The following is a 13,952-nucleotide window of genomic DNA, read 5'->3' on the forward strand; positions in this document are numbered from 1 at the left end:
CTTCAGCAGCCATGCCCCTTATGCGGGCAACAGGGATGGACTGGGGTGTAGGAGCCATTACACTGGATGATCCTCCCAGGACAGTGCTGGCTGTAGGACCACATTGCACCTGCAATTTGTCATAAAGTAACTGCAGTGCAGTGCAGGTACCAAGTCTGAGGGCCATATGCTGTGCGGTTGCTGAGTGCCCTCAACACCCATTGAAGTTAATGGTAGTTGAGAGTTCTTAGCACACCTCTCAGGATAAGGTGCTAGCGGGCTATGGTATAAAGAACAATAAGCAATATGATTTCATGAAGAAATATCTTGCCAGACAAACTTGACTGCTCTTATTTTATAGAATTATAAAAATAGTGAGTGAAGTTAAAGCATCTGATATAATATACAGTATCTGCATTTTAGTGAAATATTTGATACATTATCATTCAAAAGTTTACTCTCAACTACCTTTAATTAGCTTGGACATGAGCACAGGAATACTGACTGAAAATTAATTAAAGGACCTTAAATAAAATGTAATGATGAATGGCAATGTATCCAGCTGAGAGGACGTGGCTAATTGAGTACTACATGGATTCTTGTTAGGCCTAAGTATTTTTCAGAATCTTCATTAATCTTCAGCCAAATCATGAATTTCATGGCTGCTGGTAATGAGGAGGAGATCTGAACACAGTAATGACCCAGAAACAAGACAATGTGGCCTGGAGACCTTGGAGAAGTGTGCTGGCCATGACAAAACAAGACTGAATGTGCAAGCTTGGGGCTGTCACAGATCCGTGGCTCTGCTCTGTGCCCTAGCCTGTAACCAGTCCCTCGGGAGTGACCCCTTAAGTGTGCCAGGCTCCAAAGCCCTATGCAGTTCCATAGGGGCAGGACTCCAAAGCTGAGACTTCAGCTGCCAGTGAACCCTGTCTACCTTTGTGCCTCCCAGCAGCAAGTCCAGCAGAGCCAGACTCGTCTGGGAGGCTTGTCCTTTACTCGTTCAGGGCACAATGCTCCCAGGAAGTATTTGCAGCAACAGCAGGCAGCTTTTTCAAAACAAGATAATTTATTAGTCAGCTGGCATACAGAATCTGAAAGTCCTCAGGTTAGCATAGGTTAGCATGGATTAACAAAGGTTAAGACGGAGCTCAGCCTGTCCAATGTCAGGGCTCTACCCAGCCAAGCTGCTGTAGAATTTTGGCCCTGTCTCTCTGTCCCTTTTTCCGTGTGTGTGTGCGCGCGCGCGTATGTGCTGTGTCTCTGTGAGCTCAGCTCTTAACACAGCCACCTGACACCTTTCCTCTTTGTTCTCATGCTGGAGGCCTTTGCTCAGCTTCCTTGCAGAGGTAAGGAGAAAGAAATCTCCTTCCTCTTCAGTGTTTGTCGGTAGGTGTGGATGTCATGGCCACTGGGGTTTCCATTTGTCTCTTCAGTGCCTCCATTCAATGTTTAGACTTTATTCAGCTTGTTAATGATTCTGGTTTCCAACCAGGCTGCTGAGTCACCACCTCATCCCTTCCCTCTATGCTCAGTGCATAGCAATGCAAAGCCCAGAGGGATACTGAGGCGTGCATAGGAATCATAAAAATATTACCAACATTTCCAGATTTGTCACAGGGGCAAATAACAGGAGAGAGAAATCTGAACAGCATGAATGGGATTGTGAATATAAATTTTGAAGAGTCTTAGTGATGTGATATTGAAGAGGGGGAAAGGACAGTGGAATTTTGATCATATATAGAGACATCATATCAATTGGCCAAGAAGGTCACAGTCCCTCTCTACACAGCTCTAGTGCAACTGCTCCTCCACTGCTGCATTCACATCTGGGGACTTCATCACCTGGGAGATATTGACTCCTGGAGGGAGTTGAGAAAAGAATAACAAAAAGGATTAGGAGACTGGCAATATTGTCTTATGAGGAAAGAGACAAAGAGCTAAATACCTCTGTCATGTTGTCCGAGTACTAATGAATCTCCTAAGGTCCTTTTCAGCTAAGCAATGATTATGGAAGAGGCATAACAGTCTGCAAATATTGGAAGGCAGTAAACACCAAGGAGGTAGAGGAATTTAATAAGGAATAATGAGAGGAAATTAAGAGAAAATGTAAATGGAATATCAGGGAAAGCTTGCTGACAGATTGAATAGATGCAAAAGAAAAGTGACACCCCCATTGCTTGGCACACTTATAAATGGAGTAGATAAAATACTAGCGTATGTCCCGAAGAGAACAAGCTACACTGGTAGGGAGATGGACTAGATACATTCTGTGATTCTGAGGTTTATATAATACCAGCCCTTCCACTTTAGTCTGCTCTTCATACATTTTCATTCTACTGACAAACCCTGATTAAGGTGCTAAGATTTTGTGTGAATGTTTTCGAAGGGGATGCAAAATGCCCAGACTTTGGCAAGGTTACAATATTTGGACTGCACCTTCTAGTGCAATGCCCCCACACAATATTCAATTATTCTCTCCTGACAAATACAATATTATGAAAATTAATATTAAATTGTATATCCAAATTACTCTGATAAGCTCATGATTCAGGTTTCCTCTGGAAAGAAATGAGCGAGTGGGTGCCAAAGCAAGAGGGAGTCATGAGTGAAGAATACGTGCTGCTCTTCAGTTTTATAGCATGCAGCATGTGTCAATAGCTTATAGACTGATCAGATGTTTCTTTCTTTCTCTGTTAATGCTACTTGTTCACACTGAGCTGTTTGTAAATTTTCCTCTTTTTGTTCTATTACAAAATTCTATCTTGTGTTAAGTTAAAATCAGATTAAAACTGGAAGAAATTTGACCTAAAATAGTAGTACAAGTCTAGTGCATCTATCCTCAGGGTTTTATGGTGAAGTCATTTTCTGACAATGGGTTGTATGGTAGTTCAGGTACTGTATATGGCAATCTTACTATCACTCTGTCAAAATCAGAGCCACGCGTGTTGGGTCCTGATATTCCCACAGATATGTGATGTATGCTATATAGACTTCAAAGAAGCTTTTTTCTTTTGTGACTTTCTGTTTCCATGAAACAAGTGGAAACAGTCCTAGTGTACACGAGTAAAAACCAGAAATATGTGACCCTAAAGTTTGATGGGAAATTCTAGGCACATTAAAAGAGAAAAGATCTCCTCCTTACCCAGAGAAGAATATTCCTTGCCTTTGAGAAACTTACGATGTCACACTAATTCCTTCTGAACTGGCTTTTCGGGAGCTTATGTAACCTCTAACACAGATTCAGAGGAAAGAATAGGGATAAAAATACTTATATCTAGTGCAAATGGTAGCTGATGATCTTTGTAGATTCATCCAAAATACTGAGGGGGAAATAAAGGAATATTTAACTGGTACTGCTAGAATTTAGAAAGTTCATTTACATCTCATCCTTTTGAAAATGCTTCCACAGATTCCATAAAAGTTTACAATGTGGTAAATGTGGTCATAGTATATTGAAAACATACCCGAGCTCTTAGTGTGCTAAAAGTTTGTTTTATGTATTTGTTAGCATTTTGGGGCAGGAGCTGTCTTTTTGTTCTGTGTTTGTTCAGTGCTTAGCACAACGGGATCCTGAGCTGGGACTTCCAGGTGCTACTGCAAGACCACTTATAATAATAATAATAGATCATTTAAAATAATAATCTCCAACTCCAGCCCAATTGTGGGCTCAGAACTTTATTCTGATTTGTTTGGTTATGATATTTAGGTTGCTATAATGCACCTGTTACCATGGGATCTAGGTACCTTTTTGTGTAAATAGATGCATTTATTTTTGGCACTTCTTCCAACTAACAGATGTCTTTTGCAGACTAGCTAATCTCATTATAAAAACAACATGAATTGTGAGAGCAATTTTAAAACGGTGGCATATTTAATCATAATAAGGTTCCTGCACTGCATGTTATTTCCACATGATTTTGACTTCTGAGCTCTATATAGCATACAACACATTGATAGTGTCGTCAGACGCTACCAGTGTGGTGCTCTGCTCTGTTCAATGTTGATATCAGTCGTCTGTGTGCGTATGTTCCCTCTGTGTGCTGCCCCAACTCTGCAGATTGCTGACACAGCAGACCCTGAGAGAACCGGCAATGACCACAGACTCTAATAAGGTATGAAGGCACCCGGGCCAGGTTTATCGTCAAACGAAGCACAGTAATAGTTTCCTATAGACTCTACAGGACATACTATGAATATGTGCCCGCTGACAATGGACACAGCTCAGTCAGTGGCGGGGCTTTCCACTGCCCCCTAGGCCGGACAAGAACGTCCAAGGGATGCATTCTTATACACAGGTACGAACAGTTTACACATCATTGAACGTACTGAGGTACATCCCTTCTATTAGGGAGTTGCCTTTCTCTTGGCACAGGTTGGTTTGAACAAACTATCCATCCATCATACTGGTTATCCATCGTTTTGTTCTTTCATATTGTCTATTTACCATATTGTCTATCCATCATAATGTCCTTTTATACTGTCTTTAGGCTAGGTCTACCTGTTATTTATTTGTGTGGGATGTGTTCGTACCCAGCTGTTCTGGTGCCGTCTTGGCCAATGTTCATTTTATTGGTGATTAATACGTACTTCTAGCAGCCCTCTTCTTGCCAACTTCTGTGAGCGGGACCTGCCTTTGGCTCGCAGCCCAGCTTTGCTTAACAATGTCTTGACTATTACTCTAGTTCAGGCTTCAGGCCTCATATCAGGCCCTGATACCAAGGATTTGTGTTTCATGGACTCATTTTACTACCGATAGTTGTGGAACAGACACTATTACCAGTTCAGAATCATTTTTGTTAGATTTCCTTGTGTTCTTAGATCACCTGTGAAACTTCTGTTAGGACATTCAGTGACACCATTGTCTGTGGTCTGTTCTCTCCTTTACACATGGAGATTAATGCATTTAACTCCCTTTAATACTAATAGGAATTATGGCTGAAGTCCATGTCTTCAGCACCAACCATACCAGGAAATGGGCTTTTGCTTAGTGGACCAAAGTGACCAGTATGGAGAGTGTAAACTCTGTGGGGCAGATTCTGTCTTTTGTTCTATGTTTATATTCTATCTAGCACAATGGGGTCCTGCTTTGCAACTGGGGCCCATAGGTGCTCCCACAAGACAAACTAATAATAATAATAATAAATGATGATTAATAATAATTAATAATCCATTTTCTCTCTCCTGCCTCCACAACCTGGATGTCAGGCAAGAGTCAGCTATACAATTGATTGCAGTCATTACTAATAGCACACAACATTCCCACAACCCCACGTGGGATTGGTAGCCAATGAATTCACACAATTTGGAGATCCAATGGCTACACATGCCCATAATCTTCCTTGTCAAACAAAGGATAGAGAGTCTACCTCCATGTTTATTCACTTTTTCACTCCACCCCCACATCAATCTACCAGTTCCCACAACATTTTGGGTTTCTCACAACATGATGATTTCATCCTAGCTGTGTAAATCCTCACAGATTTAGAACATGCTTTTATGGTTCTTCTAGTATTTGTTATTGCCCTTTCTCTTTTCCATCTCTCCCTGTAATAAGAGGTCATACTGGAGTATGTTCTTGACTTGAATCCTAACACAGTACTGTCTTCAGAGTGTAACACTGTGATCTTTTTGGTCATTTTGCCTCATTCAATTATGAGAGGAATCTCCGTGTGCACTTGTTTTATTTTGCTCCAAGCTTTTTGGTGTTTTTACATTAAGATGTAAAAAAAAAAAAAAAAAAAAACACTATAAAAGAAAAGATTTAGTATATTTTTTAGCCTTTGTCATCTAAGTCCAAATACTCATTCACTCTTTGGAAACAATATCCAAATTCACTGAATTAAAGTGTGAGGTCAGCCTAAGAAATACTGGATCAGGTTTAAAATATTCTTCTGGGAGAGACAAAGAGATAGACAGTTTGGGGAAAATGAATAATGGGAAATTATGTGAACTGGGATCTGTTAAATTATATACACTGGGAACAAATAACTTCTCATCAATATTCACTTTCCCTTTCAACCTCCTTCAATTTTCACAGTTTAATTAGCAATCGCAGGAAACTGGGAATCGCACCACTATTGCAGGGTAAATTGTGAAGTAAAAAGTGACTTTTATTGATTTAATCTTAAATATTAAAATATTTCTTACATTTCTAGATCCTTTCATCCTAAAAAAAAGATAGTAAAATGCTTCACAAATGTCATATATACAGGGAACATTTCACCTACTTCGGAAATGCAGCCCTTCTAGAATAATGTGCACCCACTCATTAAGATCTCATAGAGCTGCTAGTCAACAGTTCAGGACAGGAAGTGAAGAAAAATGCCATAGCATGAAGTAGATGAAGGAATTTTAGGTAGAAAGAATGTATCCAAATTATTACTTGATCAGGAAATCACTGTTTACCCCCTGAGTCTTCTGAGGTGTCCCTGGGATCTTTGATTGCCACAGATACTAAGCACTTCTTTGTTGTCTCATCCAAAAGAAAACACATCCAGCAGCCTAAGGTCTCTTAGTCCACTACTAACTGCATGCTGAATCATTGGTTCAGTACTAACACAAAGCAAGGGTTGCTACTTCCTGAGTAGCCAGCACCACTTCCTGCTGCATCATGGATTTTCCCTAGAGTTCCCTTACCCAAGTAGTAGGAGTAATAGCAGCAGTAGTATTGCATAGCGCACACATCACATCTGTCTCTTATGGAAGATGATTGTAGAATAGTGTTATAATTTTTGAGGGAAAGGGCAGCCTTTACAGTCATAGGATATGTGTGTGGGGTTGGTATATGGATGAAGGAGACCCTCAAAATACAGAAGAAGAAGGAAAAATCTTTGGACCTGTACTGATCTGACAATTGAAATTGCCATTAAATTTTTTGATGAAAAAAATGAAACATTTGCAAAAACTTTCATTAAAAATTTGTTTTGATTTTTTTCCCTCCAATCTCTACCAACTAGCATCTTGTATTGCTACCTTCCCTAACTGAGGTCCTTGTGAACCTTCATCCCAGTGGTGGCTGAATTTCTTTGTGTCTGTGTGAATGTTCTTGTAAAGCATGTTGAGCTCCATCAGGAGGAAAGGGCACTATCCTGTCAAAATATATGAACTAGATGATAATAGTACAGAGAGGATAATTCTGATTCTCCTCTTATACGTTAATGTGTGTTCAAGTTTCCATATCACTGAAAGATAAGAAATAATCTGCCAATTAAGCAAACGTGTATTGCTTAAAAAATTGAAAATAAGTGTTTGAAAAATTAGATCTGATTTCTGTGAATTAGTTTGATATATTTCTTTCTCTTTCTTTTGTATTGTGATATAAATTATTTCTCTAAATTCTTTTAAAAAAATTAAAATATGCAGCCGCTGTATATATTCTCACCTTGGAGATTTGTTTTTTGCTTCAGTTTTCTCAAAAAGTCTGTAATAAGGAAAGAAACCTCTTCAGTGAGACATGTGAAGAATAGACAAACAGTGAACCATTGCTTCTGGCCACCCATTTGTCTGTATCTTTTGGATGGTCGCTTACGGTCACAGATTTCTATAAAATGTTCTTTTAAAGAAGGGCATTCAAGGTTCAGTTCACTTCCACTCTTTGTATTGCTTTCTGAAAACTTTCAAAGCTGCTGTCTCAGCAGCACTTTCTATAGACAGTTGATTTATATCACAAGGTACAGACTCCTAGTCAGTGGTTTTTCTGACTTTTTCCATGTTTTACAAAAGCAAGAGGATATAGCATTGCTTAGGAAAAATCCATTTTCTCCAAGTAAGGCTCTTTAAATGGCATTTATTTAACTGAATATTGATCACAACATAAATCTCATAGGCTTATCATTCCTGAAGCGCAGGAGAACTGGAGGGTGAAGTGCAGAAATTGTCTCAGTAAAAGATATGGAAGGTAGAATATAAGAGTGATGCAGTGGAATTGTCCATGCTCTTCCTATACTTCTAGATAAGATTTTTCAGCTAATTCCTCCCACACAGTTTAAATATTACTCTAGAGAATTACACAATCTATAGAAGTTTTGCATGCTAAACAGAAAAGGGACAGATATTCAGTTATCAGCTAGAAATCTGGACCATGGCCCTTATGCCAGAGAAAAATCTCTCTTTAACTCTCACCATTTCCTATTTTCAAAAAATGACAGTATTCTGCAGCTATACCTCTACCCCAATATAACGCGACCCACTGTAACATGAATTAGGATATAATGCGGTAAAACAAGTTCAGTATAACGCAGTTTCATCTATAATGCGGTAAGGTTTTTTTGGTCCCGAGGACAGCGTTATATCGGGCTAGAGGTGTACCTGTAACTGTACCAAAGCATTCATGCAAGATGTAGCATTTGGGGCCTTTACTATAGAACACTGAAGTGCTACTTCTTTTCCTTGTATGTGAGAGCCAGAGAACAGGGAGACTGAACTCAGAAAACCTTCATTGATCCTGAATATGAGATCTGTTTTCACCATGACAAAAGATTAACAATGGAATGCTGTACCTGTGTAATAGGACATGCATTGCTTAATACATTTCTGGGTGAAATGGAAAAGTGATCAGTGATGCAGTAATATTTATAGGCAAAAATATTATGTAGGTCAGTCAAGACTAGAGAAAACTGAAGAATTATTGTAGGGACTGAACAAAACTAGGTGAATGGACAGTAGGATGGCAGATGAAATGCAGTTTTGCCAATGCAAGCTAATGCACACTAGAATAATCATTTTAATTTCTCAGACACATTACTGGGTTCTAACTTAGATGTAACCAACCAGGAAAAAGAGCTGGTTATCATAGTGGATTGATCAATGCAAACTTTTTAGCTATGTGAAGCAGTGGGTAAAAATACAAACAAAAATTCAGTGTATATATAAAGAAGATTGAAAACAGTACTGAAAATATAATGTTATTTTATAAATTATGCTTATTATAGTAGTGATTATTATACTAATATTATATTACTATTCATATTATATTTACAAGTTACACTGTATTAAATTCTAATTATTATGCTAATATTTGTATATTACTTTTATATACATCAGTGGTACAGTGTTCACTCATCTGTTTAACTGTGTTCAGTTCTAGTTACCGTATCTCAGATAAGATCTCGCATTGACAAAAGGGGTTTAGAGATGGATGACAGAATTATTAGGGGGATGGAAAAACCTGGAACAAATATTGAAAAAAGATTAGAGTGAAATCCTGGCCCCACTGAAGTAAATGCAGCTTCCCACCAACTCACCCCATTGACTTCAGCAGGGCAAGGATTTCACCTGTGATGGGACAAGGCCAGATGGCTACAGTGAAGTACTGAGGAACAGGTATGTTAGCCCCAGGCTAAACAAATCCCTAGTACCATGGTAACCAAATGGCAGTTGCTCCAGGTTAATCAAGGCACCTGGGGCCAATTAAGATCTTTCTAGAAGGCAGTGAAGATAGCTACATTGATTAGAACACCTGCAGCCAATCAAGGCAGGCTAATCAGGGCACCTGGGTTTAAAAAGGAGCTCACTCCAGTCAGGCGGGGAGGAGCCAGAGGAGAGGAAGCGCATGTGAGGAGCTGGGAGCAAGAGGCGCAAGGAGCTGAGACTGAGAGGGTGTGCTACTGGAGGATTGCGGAATTATCAGACAATCAAGCATTATCAGACACCAGGAGGAAGGTCCTGTGGTGAGGATAAAGAAGGTGTTTGGAGGAGGCCATGGGCAAGTAGCCCAGGGAGTTGTAGCTGTCATGCAGCTGTTACAAGAGGCACTATAGACAGCTGCAATCCACAGGGCCCTGGGCTGGAACCTGGAGTAGAGGGCGGGCCCGGGTTCCCCCCAAACCTCGCAACTCCTGATCAGACACAGGAGGAGTTGACCCAGACTGTGGGTTCCACCAGAGTGGAAGATCACTGAGGTGAGCAAATCCGCCAATAAGCGCAGGACCCACCAAGGTAAAGGAGGAACTTTGTCACACACCTTAGGAAGGTTTTTCATTTGGAGTGAAAATGAATCAATGAGGACAGAAGGGGGCTTTGAAATAATGTTGTAAATAAGTAAATCCTGTTGTACATAGATTTGTGATTCCACATCCTTCAAGATATGAACCAAAAAGTTCTATTTGTGCATAATAATAAGAAGGGCACGTGTGTCACTGTTCACTTTTCTATCTCACCAAGAAATATATTAAGCAATGTGTGCCCTATTACACAGGATAGGGCATTCCACTGTGAATTTGAGAGAACGTCTAGGCTGCAGTGCCAATGTTGATTTGTTATAGGTCTTATTTAAAACATACACAGCATATAGATTCCATGATGAATAACAATCTATTAGCTGGGTAAAATTTCTTCTCTGTCTGACTCTCTCTCTCCCTTCTTGCCTATCATCTTCAGGTTTTTAACATTGTGTTGTCTCCTTCTACCTACACTGCTGACAACTTCTCTGCCCACTAATGTGCCAGACATAACACAAGGCGAGGCTTCAAAATGACTTAATGGCATGCGGGTTAGTAGGGAGAAGAAAACAACAATACTTTACTACTAGAAAAATTGCTGATGGAGGAAATACAAACTTACATAAAATTTTCAGTAGTTCTTACCATTGTGGTGACTGAATGGCCTCCAGGACAGAGTTCAGCCAAGTTAAATAGAGGGCTCAGTTTATCTGCTGAATAGAACATATGATAGCTTTGTTCTTGAAGTCTGGATCAGAGATTAATCAGTGTTACAACAAATGAAAGACCTTTTTGGCCTTGTTTGCGAAGGTGTTGACCACTTGTAGCTCCAGTTTTTGTCTTGGAGAAACTAAAGGCCTGATGGAAAACTCACTGAAGTCAATGGGAGGCTTTTTATTGACTTCAGTAGGTTTTGGATCAGATCCTCTATGCTAATTTAAGGGAAAACCAGATGTCTGTGGCATTCAATGACCAGCATTTTAGGGCCATATTAAAGAACTAGAAGATGCTGGCCCCTACTCTTTAATATACTATGTCTCTGTTCTTGCTGCTGCAACTGCTGGGCTGCTAGATGCCAGAATGTTTTGAGTGTTCTGTATACGTTCCAACCTGTATTTCAATATGAGGAAAACATTTGTGTGTCTGTACACAGACATATGTATATATACATGTATGTGAAGAATGTAGAATCTTTGAAAATGTGCATTTGGGGAGAGTCTATTCACTTTTGGTACCACAAATCTTTCTTTTTTTAAAAGTAATTTTACAAAGTTGTTTAGGTTTCTGGAACAACATTCTCAGGAATACATATGACCCTCTAGATGTAGATGTTGGTTTAATGCTTTCTATTTGTCATGTTGACTTTTCTCCTTGTGGCACTTGATACTAATAGCTCTCAGTATATTGACCTTGTATGAATTTTATAGGTACTGACCTGGGTGCTCGACTGAGCAATTATAAATTAAAGTCTCACCTTATGTGTCATAAGCATTGTAGATGTAATTTTTGCTGCTTGCCTAAGCTTTGTACTCTATAATCCTCTCGGGTAACAGTGATTAGGAAATTTAATCTGGGTTTTCACTGCAATGCACATGGCACCCAGATTCCTCATTTGTCTCTTTTAATGGATATCCAGCAGTTATGGTATTTTCCATTTTCTGTCATTGCTGGTGCCTTTGAGACATGAGATTATGAATAGAATAGAATAGAACAGAAACTGTCTGAAGATCACCCCAGATAGGATTGACACATTCTAATTTGGTAACAGCATCGTCTGCGTACTTGTCTCCTCCAAGATCTTTTTGTAGGCAATTTTGTTCATTTTGGCCACCTTTGAAGTTAAGGACTCTGGTCTAGTAATGGATATGATCATATGTACAGAATTATCATCTTTCTTTGACACAAAATGTCATATCAACAACTGTGAAATATTACCAAATAACTCCCCTTTCTTGGGCAGCTAGATGCTAAAAGGCCATTCTGCTCTTTCATCATGTAGAGAAAGTATTATAACTTTCTGGTGTCATTAAAATAAGCTTAATTATATATAAAATATGAAGGGAGAAAAAGCTGACATGTAGAAGTCTTTTCAAGTGCTCAAGAGCTTAAATTGACCTCCAATTAAATTTTGCATTGTTTTCCTAAATTCCTTTCTTTTCATGCATGACATTTTCCAAGTTACTTTTTAAGTATTTTAAGTTAATTTCTCAGTATGATGCTGGGTGAGCTTTAGAGCTACTTAGGCTATTGTTGAATGTTCAAAATATAGACTGGAAAAAAATGTCTGTAAAAGCAAAAACATTAATGATCAGATATTTTGACTTAAGAATTTGCTCTTAGTTTGATATTTGTTTTATTCTGCTAGTGCCAGATGAGATTTTGTCACTGAACTATAAATAGTACTCCGAGCTCGATCTAGCTCCTGTGAAAGTCAGTGGAAAAACTCCTATTGACTTCAGTAGGAGCTAGATCAGACTCATTACAAGGTCACCATAAATGGAAGAGTCAGATGTTCAGTAGTTTATTCTGTAGTCCTGTATAGCATTTTGACTTTCATGAACTGTTGTCTTAAATGTGAGCTGCTTACATTGCTTCTTTTTTGTATGACTCCAGAAACAAATGTCAAAGCTGGTCAGTGAATGGACAAGAAAATTAATTTGAAGGAGATTCCTCATCTCTTCCTGACCCACAGTTTTTTTTCTTGTTGTGCATATTTTGATACTGATTAAAAGACTTCAGTCTCTAAACCGGGCACAGGTTTAGAGACTGAAGTCCTCTCTCCACAAGGCAGGTATGACATTGGTAACAGAAGTACCAGCTTCCTACACTGCCATACCAATGTGCCTCAACCTTTTACCTGGGAGGTGTGGGGGAATACTTGACTTTCCAGCCTTGGCTTCTCTATATAGGGTGCCAAAGATGATGGTAATTTTAGTGATAGGGACAACCATCCACTAGGAGCTTGGCTGAGAATCACATAAAACTGGTGGCTACCAAAATGTATCAGATAGTAAAGATTTCAGTCACTACTAATCTAACCTGAATTTGAAATGAAGACTGAAAGAGAAAAAGTTCCATGTGTCATTGCTAGTTCACGTGAGACCCTTATTTCCCTCTTTCTCTTTGTCTATTTCATAACCTTGAGGGGAAAAAAATCTTCATTTGTAAGTTGATCAGCTGAGGTCATTGTGCTATGTTTTCCAGAGTTGATAATTCAGAAGATCCAGTGTATGAGAGTTTAGAAGAATTCCACGTTTTTGTCTTAGCACATATATTGAGAAGACCAATTGTTGTTGTAGCAGACACCATGTTAAGAGACTCAGGTGGAGAAGGTAAGTCTTTCATTAGCACTGTATGCACCTAGCTAAAGTAAATAAATGTAATTGTCAAGGAATTTTAGAGCACAACACATTTGTCCATTATAACAGTCTTTTTATTATAATGTCCATAAACAAGGAGTACCAGTGCAGAGCATTTCAGGGATTTTAGGTCTGTGGAGCCCATCATCTTTCATGTGACTTGATTCATGTGTCTAAAAGCATATACAGCATTGTGAACATTTGCCCCATTTTCAAAACAATATTGAAATTCAGGGAATCTGTACGAGATTTATAGGGCAATCAAGCTCTGTTAGCAAAGTTCTAATTCTGCTGTATTCTTTTCTCCTTCCACACTCCACAATCATCATTTTCTATCAGTGTTTATGCTTCTTTTAAATTTTTCCTTCTTATGCATTTCCTTCTAAAATTTAGGACCTTGTTTAATATAAAAGTCACCGAATTTAAAAACACATTCTGTAATTGTATGCCTTATCTAAAGCACATTGAAATCATTGACTGCATTGGGCTTTAGATCAAGTCCCGGGTCTAAATACATTTTTAAGGCTAGATCAACTTTTTATGTTTTTCTATTGACTTATTAAAAGAAGGTAGGCAAATATTACAATTCATATGGACTTTTTTAATTTTTTTTATTTATTTTTAATGTGAATTAGGGCACCAATAACAAACCACTAAATAGTGAATTATGCAA

At 38.8% G+C, this 13,952-nt stretch overlaps 1 protein-coding gene across 9 annotated transcripts in view; it reads left to right on the top strand.

Annotated features, from left to right (window-relative positions):
- The window catches only part of OTUD7A (OTU deubiquitinase 7A), a 260,695-nt gene that overhangs the window by 212,535 nt on the left and 34,208 nt on the right, over positions 1-13,952 (top strand). For all 9 annotated transcript variants that reach the window (XM_050966986.1, XM_050966987.1, XM_050966982.1 and 6 more), the window contains one exon: positions 13,125-13,252. In XM_050966986.1, the coding sequence (XP_050822943.1) occupies positions 13,125-13,252 (128 nt within the window). The remainder of the gene's footprint in view (positions 1-13,124; positions 13,253-13,952) is intronic.

The sequence above is a fragment of the Gopherus flavomarginatus genome, chromosome 9 (assembly GCF_025201925.1).
Source record: "Gopherus flavomarginatus isolate rGopFla2 chromosome 9, rGopFla2.mat.asm, whole genome shotgun sequence".
In the NCBI taxonomy this organism is placed as follows: domain Eukaryota; kingdom Metazoa; phylum Chordata; order Testudines; family Testudinidae; genus Gopherus; species Gopherus flavomarginatus.